This window comes from Melopsittacus undulatus, chromosome 1, assembly GCF_012275295.1.
Source record: "Melopsittacus undulatus isolate bMelUnd1 chromosome 1, bMelUnd1.mat.Z, whole genome shotgun sequence".
Taxonomy (NCBI): domain Eukaryota; kingdom Metazoa; phylum Chordata; class Aves; order Psittaciformes; family Psittaculidae; genus Melopsittacus; species Melopsittacus undulatus.
In genome coordinates this window covers 113,199,077-113,218,579 of record NC_047527.1, presented here as the reverse complement: position 1 = coordinate 113,218,579, position 19,503 = coordinate 113,199,077, and the positions used below count along the sequence as shown (strand labels likewise).

The 19,503-nt window shown below is 42.9% G+C and overlaps 1 protein-coding gene across 3 annotated transcripts in view; it reads left to right on the top strand.

Moving 5' to 3' along the window:
- The window catches only part of JCAD (junctional cadherin 5 associated), a 33,032-nt gene extending 14,199 nt beyond the window's left edge, over window positions 1-18,833 (top strand). For 2 of the 3 annotated variants that reach the window (XM_005153002.3, XM_034074444.1), the window contains 2 exons: window positions 5,513-9,165; window positions 13,473-18,833. In XM_005153002.3, coding sequence (XP_005153059.2) covers window positions 5,513-9,165; window positions 13,473-13,507 — 3,688 coding nt within the window. In that variant the 3' untranslated portion in view covers window positions 13,508-18,833. Of the gene's footprint in view, window positions 1-5,512; window positions 9,261-13,472 lie in introns of those variants that run through there. The other variant, XM_034074429.1, reaches the window with a different exon arrangement.
- The last annotated feature ends 670 nt before the right edge of the window (window positions 18,834-19,503 follow it).

Sequence of the window (19,503 nt, the reverse complement as noted above, 5' to 3'; positions counted from 1 at the left end):
TTTACAATATGGAGAAAAACTGGTGTGAAGAAGATACATGGATGTACAAGGCTGGAAGCTACTCCCATGCTGCTGCTCCCACACCCTGTAAGGTAGAGCCTGTGTGTGTGCATGGTGGCAAGGGAGGACTGCTGCCTCCCTCCATCCCTCTTCTCTGAGTGCATCTGTGGGGGATCATATATCTGACCCATGTTTCAGACATGGCAGAGGTATCTGTAATTGCTCGTGATGGCTAAATACAAAATAATGCAATCTGACAATTTAAACATCTCTTTCTAAAACCCAAAATGCAAGGAGTGGAACCTGTCAGTCTACAGTGTAGTTAAATACTATAGTCTGTTTTCTTAAAGTGTCTTTTCCACATAACATAGGGAACACAGCCCTGGAAGTGGCTTTGTCACACCTTCATAAAGATAGAACTTTTTTCTTATTGTTACAGCAAACTTTGGTTCCTAGAGAGCCTATTGGGAACTCTTACAAGGCACTAGTAGCTATGAACAAGGGAAAACCTTTGTCTGAGCCGTGTCTTTCTTGCCACCTCTGGTGCAGAGCATGGCACTGCGCTGCTGGTACAGGAAGGGAGGAGCGAGCCCTCTGGGCCAGGTCCAGGAAGGCTGGATGCAGCTTCAGTGCTGCAGCACCCGTGCTTCAATTGCAGAGCTCCAGCCAGGGTGACAGGCCCCCCCCTGACCCTGGGGCACACCTGAGGTACAGGGCTGCCATGCAGGTGTGAGCTGTTTTGAAACTGAAGGGAAAGTGACCCACTTTGGAATGTTTTGGCCTTTTACAGGTAGGCCATGGTGAATTCCACTGGGGATTTGATCTCTCCCACTGTCTGGTTTCTGTGCTGTCGTAGGAAATAGATTTTTGGTTCTCAGTCTGGGAAAGAACTGCACACTGCAGAGATTTGGGAACCATTTAGGCCTGAAGAGGGGACAACCACCCAGCAAGATCCAGCATGAAGTCACTGCTCTTTGGGCACTGCAAGCTTCCTGCAGCCATTTCCTGGCACTGCCTTCCCAGTGCTGCACCACAGCAGGAGAGGCCCAGAAGAGGCAGAGTGTATCACAACTGCCTTCACAGACCCTGACCAGCTCCATGGCAATCCGGAGCATGACTTGGGCTCCTCAGCCAGGGAATTATCTACACCATGCTCTTGCCCAGACCACTCACTGATATAGAAGACCTAATCACCTTCCAAGCACCACAGAAGCGAGTGACATTGCCCACCTCGTTGCTGCCTACACAGACAGGTTTGCAGGGCTCAGGGTGTTTCATGATGGCAGGAGATGATGCTGTTGTCTCCGCTCATTGGGGTGGTTATGCTGATGAAACTTTGTGGAGGAGGAGGAGACAGGCTTCATAGCAACTGCATGTGGGCACATCACACCGCCCGCTGCTGCTGCCTGCGAGGAGGGAGTGACACCCCGGTGGAGCCAAGAAGTAGTGTTTTGCTCCATCCCGTTGTTCTTCAGGCAAAGTGTGGGGAAGCGGATGATGGGAGGGCTGTCCTCACTGTCATTACTTAACTGAGCATTAAGAGGTCTCACAGTAACGGTTTGAGAGAAGAGGTGAGGCAAAAAAAAATGGGAAAGCTGACCCTATTGGTAGAGATGACAGGGTTCATAGAACTCTCTCCTGCTTCTCTTCTGAGTGGAGAGAAAAGGCACTTTGCTCAGCTGCTTGTGTGGGAGAAACTGTGTTGGTAACTAGCAAATTTAGACAGAAATAGACATCATTAATGAGATCACCTGCTGGAAATACTAGAGAAGTGTGCTGGTGTTTCCCAGTGCTAGGGCTTGGAAAAGTGTATGTGAGGATAGGCTCCCCAGACCAGAACACAAGTTACCAGTGTCCAGAGCAGCCCTCTGAAAAGTTTTCCCCTTGATGCCAAATCCTGGAAATTTCCGAACAGTGCCTCTTGGTTGCGTACAAAGCAGCTCAGGCACCATGAGCTACTGGGTGCCCACTGCCTACTATTTGCATACAGGCAGCTAAAACAGGGACAAAAACTCCCTGGGGGGGCCCTACAGTGCCTCATTCTGCAGGGCTTTGGCTTGAAGCCTGTGCCACACTCCTTCACTTCTGGCCCCATTATGTGCATCATGGTGGGGTCCTGCTGGTCAGTCACCCTAGGGACACTGGGCAGCTTCCACCCATTGCTCTGACTGTGGCAGCTTGGTGAAATGCAGTCATGCAGGTGGTGCAAGGTGGACTGATGGCCTCGTTTCTTGCAAAGACCTAAAATTCATAGAAAGCTAGCAATAGTTTGGGGAGGTTTTTTGAACAGTTTTCATTACTACAGATCCAGTTTACAGCATTTCATGAGAGCAAACTTGATACTGGTTAGAAGCAGGCCTGTTAGAAAAGAGTTCTTGATGTTAAAATCTACCTTCCTGGTCCCATGGGACCTGTCTGTCACTGACACTAACATCTTCCTGGTTGCTCCCATGGGACCGCTCCGTTCTTGGCACGCTTCACAGCTTTGAAGCAGTTGCAAGCTGCTATGTCTAGGTGTGCATTCTTTGTGCATCAGTACTGGCACGTCATGGGGTGACACAGAATTCTGTAGTAGCATGATCAGAGACTGGCTACTGCTAAGAGGGACTCTGGGGTCTTTTTGGGGATAATATGTCCTGGACATGAAGACTGCGGCATGAGTGGTGTTTGCCATCTAAAACTGTAGCATTGGTGAAGCTGTAGTGGAGCATTTTGAACTTGGGGTGCCCCTTGGATTCTTCTTCCCACCACTTCTTTGACCCAAGACCCAAAAGTGTCATCTATCCCAGAAGGAGTCATTTTCTGCTGCAGTAGTGGCTGCAAGCAGTGTGGTTGTGCAGTGCTGCCCCGCTGCTTGCTGCCTGCCATGCCTGCAGTGTGTATGTGTGCAGGAGCTGTTTTCCATCCTTGGAAGCAGAGGAGCATTCAGGCTGGAGCTAAGCAGTAGTGTCCTTTGGAAGGCTGTGGAGCATTCGCTTCCCACTGCACAGAGCAGTGTCCTGCTCTCCAAAGGTTTATGCTGCCTACAATACAGGCTGGCTGTAACCACTTCTAGTACCTGAGCCAGGAGCTGGAGAGACTCATATTGCCCATCTTGTGAATGATCATAGAAAATATCAGGCTTAAAATGCTCTGAATACCTTCTTTTAAATATCTTTTCTGCACTCATGTTGCAATGATGACATAGTACACATTATGTGGTAGTTTGTATCATGTTCCAAAGTTATTACTGGAGCCTAGTTATTAATATTTTAATCTCTAAAAATAAATTTAATCTTTTAAACAGCTTTTAATAAATGGAGAAACATCCTTTCTGTAACTGAAGCTGTCCTAACTTGGGCTAATTTACTTTAATAAATGACTGAGCTTGGATTTTGTTTGTTTTTGAAAAAGCAAACTAACCAAAACTCTCCTGTTTCAGTGGTTTCCTAGGAAAGAGTCGAGTAGTGCTTCCTTCCCTTTCCTGATTTCCTATAAAATCCTTTAAACAGATAGCCCATTCCATTCCCATGCTGTTAGTTGAAATTGTTGCATGTCTCAATATTATTGTCTACCTTACCTCCTTCCCTGGATGTTTTTATATTTAGGTTAATAACAATTTGGGTTTACTTTGATATTTTTGACGGTGAATTAAGCTTTGCAACATCATTTCTGGAAATATAAACATCAAGATTTTTAGATGCTTTTCTAAAAGACATGCTACCACTGAAGCAGGAATCGTTTTAGGGAAGTCTGATGGTCTGTGTTGGGCAAGATGTCAAACTAAATAATTGTAACAGTCTCTTCTGATCTTGGAATCTATGACTCTGTACTTTCTGCAATTTCTGCATACCCTTTTAAAATAATGGATAAAATCAAAGGGAAGGAACAATCTCTCCATTCCCCTCTCACTAGTGCTAGACACCGTTTGTCACCTTGTTTTGTAAACACAGGTACAAATGGTGCCATAGCAGCATGGGGATGAGATGAATAGGTAGATCTGATAATCTCAGAAGGAGGCAGCATTTGTTCAACTCTGTGTCTCCACATGCGGAGGGGCATGGAAATGTTCATTTTCCCTGTAGTCAACTTTCCAATGTAGCAGATATGCTGTTATATCTCACTGATTAATGAAGATGACTTGATGATCTTGAAGGTCTTTTCCAACCTGGTTGATTCTGTGGTTCTATGTTACTTCCTGGGGTTCAGCAGTTGAACTGTACTTTGTGCTTTAGCAGCAGAACATTTTGTTCAGATGTTAAGTCTTAATCCAGTTGAATTAATATGAACAAGATGCTTGTTATCCCAGTTTGGTTTTTAAACTTTTATAGCTGTGGATGAAGTTAATATATATAAAATAATATTGCTGTGGGTTTGGATTGCTTAATTTTCATTCCAAATTTTGAGTTGTATTAAGTTTTTACAAACTACTATTTAAATAGATCAGGGTTTTTTTTAGTAAAAAAGAGCCAGATGACTGTTTATATACCTTGGGGTGGAGGGAAGAGAAAGAAATTCTTGGGTTACATCTACATACTTGTCCTATTTCTGTCAATTTTGATTTTTCTTTCCACTCTTATGCTGGTGGCAGCCACATAGTGTAAAGGCAGTTATATTGTTGGACACCTCAGGTACAAGAATAGCAGAAAGCAGTTAAAGTAGAAGATTAATTAATTATTTATATAGAAGGGTACCGATTTTGTTCCGCAGTAATATGTAAAACAGTTTACACCATTCAGAACACACAAATTGCTTATTCTGTTCATGTAAATCTGTGTTCTGGATTTTTAATCCACAGTAAAATGACTCATGTCTTTCATATTTCAGTAATGGATTGCTGGAGTTAATCCCTCTTTTATATGGGAAATTTATACTTCTTTTGAGGTATTTTAGATTTTAAATATTGGTTCCCTGTTAATCAGAATTGTGCTGATACATCACCGTTGTTGTGACATGTGCCATTTAATCCAAAGTATTTTGAAGGAATTTATTCCCTCAGAAATATTAAAAGAAACAACACTGGAAACACCATGTAAAATTTCAGTTCTTGCAGTAGGATGTAAATCATGTTTCTTACAGAATATATCTTATGAAATAGCCCTCTATCTGTTCTCCTTACCTCTGCTTTTTGGATTACTGTTAAACTTGTGTATCACAGTAGTCCCCTTGACATCTATAGATTTTGATGTAGCAGAGTGCAGAAATAAGTTTAACACAATCATTTCTGGTTTTCTGGTGTCCGTCGAGGAAGGCTGTGCATGCTTGCACAGCATGTAACTGTGTGCATTTGTTTCTCTCTCTAACAGCTTTGCATAGCTAACAATGTGCCAGCAGAGCATCGGTCCCTTCCTTTACTCACGTTAATGACTGACTTTTAAATGCTCTCATTAAAACCATAATATCATCTGATTGCAAATAGATTACACAAACCCCATTGGCATAACTCCACATTTGACCTCCTAATATGCTTTACTCATAAGAGAAAGAGCGGGCATCTGTGCATACTGCCTGTGACACTGCATTTCTTTTTCAGGGTTTATGACAGGCCTCAATTAGCACGGTCTTCCCAGCCCAAGACTGATAAAGATCTCGCCTACTGGAGAAGACGAGGACAGGACTTCAGTGTGCTTCTGGGCTATTCCCAGAAAGCCGGTGTGGAAATGAAAGGCCTGGCTGCAGCCCCGGGGGCACCCCGGCACCCCAAGGAGAGTCAGCTGAAGGTGGGCACAGGTGCAGGGTACAGCAGAAGACGTGGCTTGCAGGAGAGCTGTGAAGTGCCCAGTGACTGCAGATGGCAAAGTATGGCAATGGAAAGCTGGAACCAGCCAAAAAAGGTAGGGAGGCAAATGTCTGAAGGTGACAGGGAGAAGCTGCTTCAAGAGCTGTATTCACTGACTCTCGGAGACAACGTACTGAGCACCCACAACAAGGGGAAATCACAATCGCTGCCAAGGGTCCTTTCACCCGAGAGCATGAGGTGCGTGGAAATGCCCTCCCTGACCAACAGTAACAACTCACTCAGCATAGCTAAAGCCCCCACCTATCCCCCAAACAAACAGAGTGTGGAACCAGCCAAGCCCCACGAAACGGGAGGCCATCTCCTTCCCCTGGTGAAACCCAAGTATGGGAAACCTCTCAAGCCTCCCTCCTATGAACTGCAGCGGCAGACCAGGGCACCTGCCCATACTGTGGGTTTCCAGGACCACTACCAGAAAGATGAACCCATCTCCTACTTAGCCAAAGTTAATGAGCCAAGGCAAGAGGCTTGCATTCAAGACTCTGGTTTGGAGCCCCCAGTCTATGTACCTCCTCCTTCTTACAAATCCCCCCCTCACCAAAATGTGACCCCGCATCCTCTCAGTGAAGTGCCTAACACAGACACATATGCCAGCAGCAATCAGCAGGGTCCTGCAGAGCGGGTTGTCCCCTGCCAGCGACCAGCCATGAATACTTCTGAAGCAGGTGTTGACCCTTGCAAAGACAACCATCTTCCTCATGGGAAGCAAAGCCATGTAAGGCGCTCTGCTGACTACCTGCGTTCTGTTCAGTATATTCCCTTTGATGATCCTCGGATTCGACATATTAAAATTGCACCACCAGAAGGTCTTCAGGACAACACTAAATACACTGAAAATGCACGTAGTCCCAGTTCTGGTGCTTTGCAAGAGAGAGATCTTGAAGTACAGTACAACAGTGCCTTTCTGGATGCATCAAACTTGTCCAATTCTGCAAAGGGCGAAAGAACTTCCATCAGCTCCACCCATAGCAACAGATGGTTGGCACCGTCCATCCGAGATCAGGAAAACTGTGCCTTGCTGGACCAAAGAGATAGTTGTAGCACAACTAATCACAGCCCCTGTAACGAAGCCAGTGCGGAGCACACAAAAGGCAAACTTTCTGTAAGAAATTCACATATGGACAGCACCTGTGAGACTGTTACAAAAGTGAAAAAGTTTGAACCTGGAACTGGGATGCAGAGTAAAAAGAGTTCAAAGAAAAAAATGAATGAAACTATATTTTGTTTGGTATCTATCCCAGTTAAATCAGAATCCAATCTGCCAGATACAGATAGGAACAACAACATAACCCAGAGCCCTGGTAAGAATGGGTTTGATAACAATGGGGCTTTGCAAGAACAAAGTCTCTTAAGTATGTCTTCAACGGACTTGGAGTTACAAGCGCTTACAGGAAGCATGACCAATAAAAATGAGTTACAAAAACAAGAGCTGTGGAGACCAGAAGAGTTCAAACAAATGAATGACCTCAGATTTATTCAGCCTGCAAAACACAGGGAGCTCAAATACTCTGGCTCCTGGCCAGGTGATCAGTACAAAGACCAGCAGACACAGACCAGTTTCTCAGAAGAACCTACAAGCCCGCAATTTTTCCATGGTACAAAACCTGAGCAGCCCAATAATAACAAACCGATGTCTCCAAAGCTCCTAGGATGTACACTATCCACGATAGGGTCAAACCAGACAGAGTTACCTTCTGATGAGAGAAGCTGCAGGCAGAGCACTTATGGTATGAAGGGTCAGATGTACCTCAGCCAGTCGAGTAACAGTGCATTTTCCAGGACTGCCACCTCAGTCCTTCAGGCCCCCTCCCCAAAAGTGCTCCGGAGGCAGGCCATGTCTGCCCAGGAGAGGGAAACTGGCCTTCTTTCCAAGGGAGATATAATTAAGGGAGAACCAGGTGCTCCCTGCAACAGTAAAGAGCTGTTTGGTCAGTTCCTGTTGAAGCCTGTAAGCCGCCGTCCCTGGGATGCAATAAGTGAGCTAGAAAGTTTTAACAAGGAGCTGCAAGAGCAGGAGGAGAGCACAAGCAGTGAAGAAGATTTGGAAAGTGCTGCGGCTTCCCCGCAGGCAGGTGCCCTTAGGCAGAGGAGGGCGTCCAGAAATGAGAAGTTGAAGCAGGAGCCAAAACACAGTGGGAAATCGGAAATGGTTGTGCTAGAAGGGCCTGTATTTAAGTCAGGAAGAGTTAAAAGTAAGTCTGAAAGTTGGAGTGTGGGGACAGAGCATGGTGGTGAGCCAGGCAGCATTGGCTCTCAAAGCTCCTTGCAGCCAGGAGGAAGCAGTGAAGGAATCAGACCAGCAGATGGAAGTCTGATAACAAAAATGAGGATGGGGGAAGCCAAGAACATAAAAAGCAAACAGCCAGTTCATGTGGACCCTCTCCAGAGAGTTTTGTCCAGTAGCTCAAGCAGTTCATGTCACAGTAATCCTTTCAATAACCCTGTCTTGCAGGCTATGAGTGAAGACCAAAATTACCTAGACTTTGTTAAGCTGAGCAAAGGTGCAACTCCCACAAATGATACAGTATTAGAGAGAGGCTCGGTAGTATGCTTGTCACTAACGAAGAGGAACCTTGGGCGCTCAGAGCCAGATCTGAGGTCAGTGGGACTTGATGTAGCCCCAGGACCCAGTGCTAACAGTTCAGATTACTCTTCAAATGCAAATGCAGTGGAAATCCCAGTGAATGAGTCATTGCAGGCAAGAGCTGCAAGAATTTTAGGTATAGATATAGCAGTGGAGTCTCTCCTTCCAGACGACCTCCTTGGGCCCCATCCAAGCACTAGCCCTGCAAATGGTGCCCAGGACTTTGGGTCATCAGTGGGGAGTGCAGTAAGTGACAAAGAAAAAAAAAAAGAGAGTTCTTATGAAGGCAGACGAAAGTGTGGCTGGACAGAGAGTGCTCTCTTTGTCAGAGTAGGAGGCCGATCTTTATACCCTGATGAATGCCAGACTGCGCACCAGGAAACCAGCGCTAAACCACAGGTAACAGAGCAAGTTCTTGAACAACCTGTGAGTCCCAGCCAAAGTGAGGACCAAAACTTGGTTTGCAAGGCAACTGTGTATCAGCATTCAGAAAAGAGAGTGAGAAGCACTTCCAAAGTGATAGAGACGCTCCAAGGTAAGCTCACTTCTCCACCTAGCCGGACTGCCATGGATCGCTTAGTACGAATGAAAGAAGTTGACTCTGTGTCCCGGATGAGACGTCTGAGCATTAAGAGCGCAGACTCAGGAGAGGAGGTGGATGAGGAGAAGCTGTCAAGGGTACAAGAGGAAAGAGGAAGCAAACTGGCAAGCTCAGGGGCTGTTTCCAAGCGTGTCATCTCTCTCAGTGAAAACGGATATTTAGGTGGAATGGACAAGAAGAAGATAGACAAAGATTTTTCTTTAGGTAAGACCCTGTTACAGGAGATTCGGATGGGTGCTATTTTCTTATGTAATGGGCATGATCGATTTGCTTATGCCCACATAATGCTGCTCAAATAGTTACAGGCTGTAGGTGGTACTACCCCGATCTGGTTGCCACCCCTTTGCTCTCCTTATGGAAGAGATGAGTGTTCTCTGATCCCATTTTAGGAAAAGGTACTGTAAAACTCACTTGTGATACTGAAACTCATTCACAGAGACTGGAGCGCCCTCTGAGGTCTTATCTCTGTCTAATTGTTTCAGGCAATAGCCAGCTTCAAACAGCAGAGTTGAAAGACAGTCACTCTAGTGCCAATGTCTGGGAACATGGTGATTTAATCATAGCCTCTCCTTGAATACCCATTTTTTAACTCTCTTAAGTAGACACATACTGTATCAGAGTTCAGAAGAAACTAAAAATAAAAATCTGATGTTCTTCTGTGAAGCCCCTGGGAAATGGCTGCATTGAGAGGCCTGGAAAATTCTCTCTCTCATGAATATTTTCCAGCTCAGATGTTGGGAATAACAGTTATCCCCGGGTCAAATGGAAAGCTGACCTTCTCAGTGAACACCTTTTTTTTCTGTGTGTGTGTGTGTTCCTCATCTCTCAAAAGTATAGAAACTTGTGTAGTCCATATGCATCCCCAAAGTAACATGAGCTGTTCTCTCTTCAGAATGGTTTTCATATGGCCTTGTGTCGAACACTGAAAATCAGTTGTTGCCATAGATCTGTGTAAAGGGATAAATCTCCCAAGCCACCTGTCTACTCCATTAAATTAATTGGAGTGAGCAAATGTATGGTGTGAAGGATGTTAAATGAATATTAATCTCCTCCTTCATTTTTCCGTCCTCTCCATAACAGCTAACACGTTCCCTTGAAATCTGTGCAGGCTATTCATTAAACTTCACCAATATAAATCTGTTCACAGTTTTCTAGTACAGAAGGACAGAAACTAAATGGAGCATACTTTAAAGTGGATTTATGTATTTCCATCTGAAGAGAAATATTTGTATTAGTTCTAAGTATTGACTCCTGCAGTCTTGCAGCCTTTCCCTCCGTGTCTTCTTTCTCTCACAGTTCTGTGTCTCTTTCTGTTCTGAACTGTATTTCTTGAGACCAGATTTTCCAAACAGGCTAATTCAGCTTTCTTGTACCCATCAGGTCTAGTATGCCCTACATGTGTTTCGTATGCTTTTCTCCCTTGGGGTTTCTGCTGGAGTGAAGAAAATAACTGCTGTGGTGACATGACTTCAGGGATGTATCAAAACAGATTGTGTGTGTTTATTGGAGATTTATTCTGCAGTAAATTAGGTCTAAATTTATCCCTCTTGCTGACAATGCCAGGCTTGTATTCTGCAGTGTGTTCCTGTTGCAGCAGTTCCCTCACAGACATAACAGCCCTCCCCATTCCTGGATAAGCGTGGTGGATATCCCTTCCTGTTGCACACATCCAGTACCACAGGGTAGCACACACTCACATGGGAGGGGAAAGCATCTCCACCACTGGTCTCTTCCCATCTAAAGAGACCCTGAATTGTTGATGGCCACAAGATCTTCACCTTACCTTAATAAGGTACTGAAGATTCATGTTTGTAGAAAGGCCTAATATCGTGTCTTTCTCTGTTAACTCTCACTCTAACTTCCAGATTAGTTTACTGATACCATTGACAGACAAAATGAGAATTAAGCATAGAATCACAGAATGGTTTGGGTTGGAAGGGACCTTCAAGATCATAGAATCATAGAATAACCAGGGTTGGAAAGATCAACTAGTTCCAACCCCCCTTCCACAGGCAGGGACACCTTCACTAGACCAGGTTGCTCAAAGCCCTGTCCAGCCTGGCCTTGAGCACTGCCAGGGATCAGGCAGCCACAGCTTCTTTGGGTAACCTGTGCCAGTGTCTCACCACCCTCATAGTGAAGAGCTTCTTCCTAATATTTAATCTAACTATACCCCCTTTCAGGTTAAAGACATTATCCCTTGTCCTATAACTACATGCCCTTGAAGAAAGCCCCTCTCCAGATTTCCTGTTGAAAACCTTTGTATTCATAGCTTTTAAAGAGTAAATATTGCTAAAGGCCATACTATTTGGAGTGAGGTAGGGTGATGCTACTCTTATAATTGGAGAATGGGCCCATCACAGAGGCTAGAGCCCTTAGCAGAAACAGGCTTTCGCATGTATAATGCAGCTTGGCATAGGAACAGTCATCTCAGAGTAAAAGCTCTGATAAAACTCAGTGCAAGAAGCTCATCTTACTATGCAAATACTGCCGTTAGAAGATATCACCAGATTTTTCCAAATGCAGTGGATATTTTTTTCTCCTTTGCTGTTTGAAGACTGCTTCCATGAGGCTGCTGATCTGGCTTTGTTGCTGTAGAAAGCATTTAAAATGAGCTTAACCTAATGTTGAATAAACATTTCTGTTCAGTGCTATGTTTGTCTCCCTTGAAGTGAGCCTGGGCTGCAGCTTGGCCCTTTTCTGTCCTTGGTTTAGGTGCTGAGGGCATGGGTCAGCTTCCAAGGAATAAACTGGGCCACACAGAGACTCCCATGTCTTGTGGTCTGATTGTCTCTCCCACCTGACTCCTCAAAACAGTGAGCACCTGCAGTTTTGTGGGGAGTTCTATTACTGTGAATTTGTCTGACCTTAGGAAAATCAGGTTTCTGAATGTAAATCCATTTTTATTGTTAGGTCAGCCTCACTCAGAACAGTTCTAGCAGTTTAGATGGCAAAATATTTACAGTGAAAAAGATGTTACTGCTTTAGAGACATCTTCCCACACCATCAGTTCATTAAGCTTAGAAAGATGCAGCGTTATCCTGGAGTGCACTAACCCTTTGAAAACATTTTCTCCTTGATTTTTGGGGTTTTTTTTTTGCATTCACATGGCATCTGTTTTTGAAGTATGGAAATACCAGAGGAGGCTTAATAGTGATAAGCAGTTCTGGCACAAACTCCTTTCTTGACTGACCTAGCAATTTGAAGAGAGTAGGCAAGAGAAGCGATAAAGGATCCTGCAATAGGAATCCACGCACTGGGACCAAATCCAGAAGTTCTTTCTTAGGCAGCCCCACCTTGATGTGAGTCTGGATGCTGCAGATGGACAGTTGCACATTAGAGTAGAAATTTCCCTTTGAGGATCTTTATGCTTGTTTGAATGAAGACATTCACTCACATCAACATAAAAGTCCTGGGGGTGACTGTTTTACTCCAAAGTGTGATATTTATTTGTGCAACTATTTTCATGCTCAACTGTTTAAACACGAGTGCTGTGGGAGTACAGCCTACAGGAGGGACATTTAAGGTTAGCACAGATGCCCAGATTGCCTAAGAACGGCAAGTAGCACATGGTAGCGCGGGCTGCAGTGCTGGTTTGTCCAGGCCCCTGTGTGCCTACAGATTCCTCTGTAGGCAGCCCTGGTTCCTCCATGCCATGACTGTGCAGGAGCCCAGGAGCCCAGGATAAGTCAGATGTGTGCATGATGGCAGAGGGCATATCTCACAAGGCAAAGCCCTTTCAGTGCAACCCTTACCCAAAGTCACAAAGGTGAAGGAAAGGGTTCCTGTCTGCTCACTTTGTGGCCAATGTTGGGATAAATCCAATTAAAAAATCTGATAAAAGAGTGTGCTTGGGGATTCAGGAAAAGAAAAACAGCATATGTTCTGTCCTGTGAACTGATAAGAAGTGGGCTGAAAATGAAGAGCAGTGCTAGTAAGCCAGTAGAGTGCTTTAGTGAATAATACTCAAAACGTGAACTGCAGTTCTGCAGACTGAAGTGAGACCTAGCCATAGTGATGCAACACAGCTGTGCTTTCCTGTATTCTGCTGAATTAATCTGAAACCAAGGATTTGCAATTGAATGAAAAGACCCTGATGGTCGGATGGCATCATCACTTCTTCAGCCAGCCTTAAACACCCTGCTAGGATGCTTAAAGCATTTACTTGTCCTTAGTGTTCAGTACAAGAGGGGGCCAAATCTTAAGTAGTTCTCTCCTTGTCAAAGCAGCTGAAAACCAGAAGTAGTCACCATTCAGTGCACATGTTCCTACCTACCCAAGGCTTTCTAAATTCTATCTCCATGTATTTGATCCAAGTCATTCCCAAATTACACTTGAGTACATATAGAATTTGGGTCAGGAATGTAGCATGCATCTTTAAGGCTGTAAGTCCAGTATTGGCTTCTTTTCTAAAATAAAAGCTAGGGAAAAGATGTCTCATTTCCAAAGCTAGCAACATTGAACAGATTTCCCGATACATTATTAACAGTATTTTCTTGGGTTTTTTTCAGATACATATGACCCCACCAAAGTTGAAAAGGTGTGAGATGAATGAAGAGAATAGAGAGACTTCTGTTCAACTAAGAATGTTTCACTGATGTATTTTCTTTCTTTTCTGGGTGCTCTTTGTTTGTTTTTTTGTTCTTTGATGCTTGGAAATTGCCTCCATTTGTGGTGTTCATGGTGTACTGATAATGCCTTTACCACTGCCACTAGGAATTAGCTATTTGTATCTGAAACTGTTGCAGAGACCACAACAAAATCTGACTTATACATTGGAACCATCTGGCTTTGTAGCATTAAAACTTAATACCAACTGTTGGAAATGGGTTTATATCTGAACTCTATTTCAGTTTTCAGTGGGGACGATGAAATGCATGAAGTGAGGCTTTTGAGCTTTCTATTTGGTGTAAATGTAACCGTGGGAGATTAGTGAAATGATTTTTTAAAGAATGTGAATTTATAAGCTAAACTTCTAAGTATCTACAGTCTAAACTTTGTTTAACTTAAGGGATTTTTGGCCATAAGTAGAAAGTGCTGCTGCATGAAGTCAGAGAAGGAATGTGAGAGAATGATAGCAAAGGCCAATTGTGAAATTATTTCTAACTTTCCAGAGTCTGAATTTACTCAGATTAAATACTTGCTTGCCACCTAGAGAGAAGAAAAACAAAAACCCTAAAGCTTCTAAAAGATGGAAGACTTTTGTAGTACAGTGTACAGAATGTGTAATTATAGTAGCTGGCAACTAGTGTTTCAAACCAATGCAAAGTATACCACTGGCTGTTTTGCACTCAGTATTACCTATTTTTGTTTTGCTGTTTAGAAATTCTTTATATGAAAGAATAGTAGCTGGTTTAAAATAGCCCATTTTAACAAAGTAACTATATTTCTTGTTACAGAATACTATCTATTTTTCTACGATGTAAACAATTGCTAACAAGTGGCAAGTATAAAGAAGTATTATTATTATTGTTATATTTTAAGACTTACCCCTCTGATTGAAGGTGCCCCAAGCAGACTTCACTTGTGTATCTTAATGCACACTCCATATTGCCACATACTCAGTAGTGCTACCTTATTTTGTTCTAAAAAGAGCCATCTATGTATGTATGTACTACAGTGTTTTTTCCCCACTCAACCTTTGGATCGTTCTTGGAGCCACTTTCTGAAACACAGCTGAGAACTGTCTGGGCTGATGTTGCTGCCATTATATTCCTTGGCAGCCATGGTGAAAACGTGGGTTTGGATCTCAGTCCCAGTGTCTCTGAGTGGCTCAGACAAAATACCTGGTTTCTTTCTTTTACTTTATTCTCTTTTTTACAGATTATGGGTTTGAATTGGGCAAATGTATAAAAATAAACAGAACTGGGTTTAATTCTTCCCTGAAGTCAATTGATGTTGCTGGGGAGAGTTCAGGTGTCTTCTTGATGGCGTTTAAGTACATGGCTTTAAGTGTATTTTACCTGCACACACAAATGCATGAATTACAGAAGCTACAATAAAGCCTATGCATTCTGCTACTTCTAAATTAGCCTGCATAGTATGTGTATCTTTAAAGCCTTTATGTCCATTCCTGTGTGTTTTTTTGTAAGTACCTGTGTCCTGACATTCTTCTGATGACTTGTTCATGTACTTCAGTGGTCTATTTTAGTGGCCTTTTCTGTTTTTTTAGCATAATTTTATTTTTAAAAATCTAGTTTCTTGAAATATTTTTTCCTGAGTTTGTAATTTTGAAAGAACGATGGGGAAAAACACTCATCCTGTGTTTTGGCAGAAAGAATTTCTTGTCTGTAACACATGATTTTATTACATATGGACTATTTAAAGCTGGTTTGAAAAGAAAATGTGGTCTATAATTTATTTTATTAACTCTTGTGCGTGTTGTTGTTGTTGACAAACTGTTCCCACCACTCTTACTGCATCCACCTTTCTTCATCACCATCTTCTACATCTAGGGGCTAGTAAATAGATACAAAGCATTCTTTGTCCACCCTAGCCTCCCCCCTAATTCTGCCCATAAAAACCAACTAATTCTGAAAAGGAGCTGCTTCAACTTTCATCATCCCACTTATTAGTAAAGCTGTGATGCCTAGCAATAAATTGAAAGTTTTAATTTGTCCTTGGTTTCTGGAGAACTGTAAATTGTCCCATATAGCCAGTTGTCCTACCTTCAGTTCAATTCTCAGTGCAATGAGATTTTTCCATGCATTGTATGTTCTTCTGATGGAGAGGGGGTTAACTGATTCTGCAACATGCCTGTCATCCTTCATCTCAAGTAATTACTTTTCCAATGTACATAAACAGCCAAGATCTTAAAAAAAAAAAATAAGAAGAAGAAAGAAGAAATAGAAAGCAGCAATATTTCAGGGAAGATTTTATTGGCCAAGAATGAGAAATTAAAACCTAGGAAGTTAGTGAGCTGCAGTAGTATGCGACTGATCAGTGGATGAAAGACTAGAGTCGGTACTGCCTTAAAAATGGTGTATTCCTCTAACAACATTCGTTATTTCATATTGTACTATGATACAGGCAACTGAGAAATACATGGAGTATAGTTTTATGAATAACTGTGCCTGAGTGTTTCTACAGTACCTGTGCCATAATTAAAATGACAGCTATCAGAATGGGCTGGATGGTAGCAGAGCTGAGCACCTTTCCAGAAATCTTTTGCCAGTTGCAAATGGCATTCAACAAAAAGCGCTTTTTATATCAGATAGAGTTAAAAACCAGCTGAGGTTGGTAATGGCAAGGGCAGGAGCTCAAGGTCAGTAATGCAAAGGAGGATGACTCCTGCAACAGTCTTGCGACTGTGGAGCAGCATTGAAGAACTGCGCATTTGCCTGTATTCTCAGGAGGAAAGGCAGAGCTAGAACCTCATCATTGCTACAAGGTTTTTTGTATCCAGCTTGTGCTGTTGTACTGCTGTAGCAGGGGAAGCTGGGGCTAGATGATAGGTTATCAAAAAGCTTGCCAGCGGAGGCACTGGTTTAAAGTGCATTCATGGAAATTCATGCAAGAAAACAGGCCCTGGTTTACACATTTCAAAAATGTTTAATGGGGAGACTCCTCAGGGGAGGGATAGCTAAATAGGACCTGCATCTCCTTCCATGTTGAAATCCAGAATGGACAATCAGCCTGAGGGCTTAATGACAGCCACAGAAACTGGTGGCAGTGCTAAGGTGCTGGGAAGATAGATAAACAATGAAGACAAACTTTCAGGTTCTTCTATCTGAGAAAGAAGTCACCCATGAGCTTCAGGGCTGCTGACCTGTCCAAGGCCTTCTCTCCCCAGCCATGAGCTGAGTGGGGTGCAGGAGGTGGAGGTGCCCAGGCTGCCAGGGTGGGTGGTTTGGAAGAGGTAAGTGCTCCCTCATGCAGTTCCTTGCACATGAACTAGGAGTATGCTTCCAAGAGGAATCATTGTTTTCAGACCCCACTGCAGCCTCCTCACCAGAGGTATTTTGAACTGGGCAGAAGGGTGGTCTGAGAAGAGCTCAAAAGTTTGTGTTTCAAATCTTGCTGCCATCAGAGCTGAACAAGGTGGGATGGGGAAGACAAAGGAAGAAAATGTCTTCCAATGACTCAAGATCATCAGTAGCTGAAATGCCCAGTTGTATGCCTGACTAAGCATTGCTTGTGAGCTACTAACTCCCTAGGTATAAGGACTGCTGTATTTCATACCACACATTTGACAGCAGGTTAATCTTTACTGAAAACCACTGTATTGCCTATCAAAACCATCAGGTTCCCTTGATTTGGCCTTTGATGTTGGGAGCAAATAGTCTGTGTACTGAAACATTCAATAAGTCTTGAAAAATGTGAAGGACATCATATGCTGAAAGTGGTAAAGAATGACTGAATTAATCTGCCACCTTTAGAAAATAACCAGTCCCATCAAGCTTATTTAAACATTGGAATTTAGTAAAATAAATGTTTGTTTAATATCAGAAATCAATATTATCTTGGGCTGATATCCTGTTGCCTTTGCCACATGGACAGCCAGCTGAATGTTAGTTTATAGCATCTGACCTTCTCTTTGGGTTAAAATATTGATATTTTCTTCACTGCCCCTTTTCAAAGGAATAAATAGTGATCAGGAAAAGTAGAACTGAAATGTTCTTGCATTTTAAATGGAAGAAGTTCTTTCAATTGCAAAGTGAGCTCTTCTGTCCAGGCCCAAGATCTGATAGAGGCAAGTACATGTGAAAAGTGTATCTTTACTTGGCAGGAGCCATCAGCTCAAAGAAGAGAGACAAACCCATGTTAAATGGAATGGAAAGGATTGACAGCTTGTCAGCCTTTTGAATGCTTTCCATAAAGCTGTCCTTTTGGAGGACACTGGTATTTTCTTCACTGAGGATCAAACAATACCCTAATTTCTCTCAACTGGCAATAAGCTATGATGCTGCACTCCTAATTTACTGGAGTGAGATTTAACTGCAAGTGGAGTCTACAAAGTTTAAACCTCTAGTCTTCTGCATTATCGCAATGTTGTATCAAGCTGAAGATTTCATGAGATGATGACTATATCACTGAATTCACTAGAAAAGTTGGGGAATTGTGATTTAATTCTTATTCGAGCTTGCATGAAAATGTTCACTGCACCTCCCCCCGGGAACTAAATGAAAGCTGTTTACCATCAACTCTATTTTTAAAGAAAAAAATGTTTCAAACAAAGAAAAAGGGAAATTCTGATATCTATAGCAAAGCCCAAAACCACAATACTACCTCCCACCCATGCTGAAAAATATGTTTGCAATATGGCTTGCAGAGCTGCACAGCAGGGAGAGGGTGAAGGGAACATAAGTCACAATTGACCAACACATGGCTGAGATTAGAAATAAAAATGAGATTCCCCAGCCAAGAGAAACCTCAATAACATACAGATTATAAAATGAAGGAGGAACTTTCCACCCTCGGCAGCAGTAATCTCAGCCTTCTTTCAGGCTCTGGACCATCACAAAAAATAATCAGAACCATTCTAAAAGCCATTCCTAACCTGGAAAGAAAACAAGGAGATATGTGCGCTAGACAGTACATCAGTCTGCTTGTGTCTTTGTCCTTATACAATGCAGATAATTCTCCACACTGGCTTTCAAGTTACAGTGGCCTATCTCCAAAATTAATATTATGTCATTGCCATGGTTTTCTGCTCAAACTGGCCCAAGGGCTGATTTAAAAGGATAAAGAGAGGAAATGGGGTAAGCAATTACAATAGTATTTTCATGATATCAGAAAATGAATGTGTTTTAAGAATATTTTTGTAATTTTTTCTGCACAATGCAAGTACTGTGTTTCTGGGCCTATGTGTAAACTAGAGGGGCACTGTCAAGAGGAGACATTCTCCAAATAAAGGTTTTGCATGGATATGCTCCCCTGTGATGTTGTTGATGTTGTTATCATGGGACAAAATGGAACATGTGCTCTGATGTTTGCATTGCCTTGAGAAAGATAAATATATTGGTGAAGTGTTAAAAGGCTGCAGTATTCTCTGGGGGGCTGCTACTTCAAAACCTGACATTGTGGTTGGCCTGTTACACCACCAGGTACAGAAATTGTGTTTACTTGAAAGAATCACTTTCCACATCCACTCTTTCTTGGATCAGCACAGACTGTAGGCTGCTTATCTCCAAGTTGTGTTCTGTTTGTTTGCTACCTTTAGGATATGTTCTGTGTGAGTCGATTCCTCCTTTACTGCCTGGCAACAAGCCATCTGCACTGGGTAAACCTACAGTGTCAGAACATTTTCCACTCCATGTGAGTATTTTCCACTCCCTTCGCACAAGATGATATGGCACTGGGATAGTTTACTTTGGCTATGTTGCAGTAAAGAATGGCACGCTCTGTATCTGTGCTGATAGGACTTCAAGAGAGCTAAGTTCTCAAGTTAATATAAAAAATATATCTTATCTTTTTGGGTTTTTTTCTTCAGGCAAAACTGTAGGCTGCTTATAGCTAGAATGTGCAGCTCTGTCTTTTGTCACTAGCTCACAAGCAGGCTAGATCTTACTGTCATGCTCACATACATTGCTGTGTAGAAGC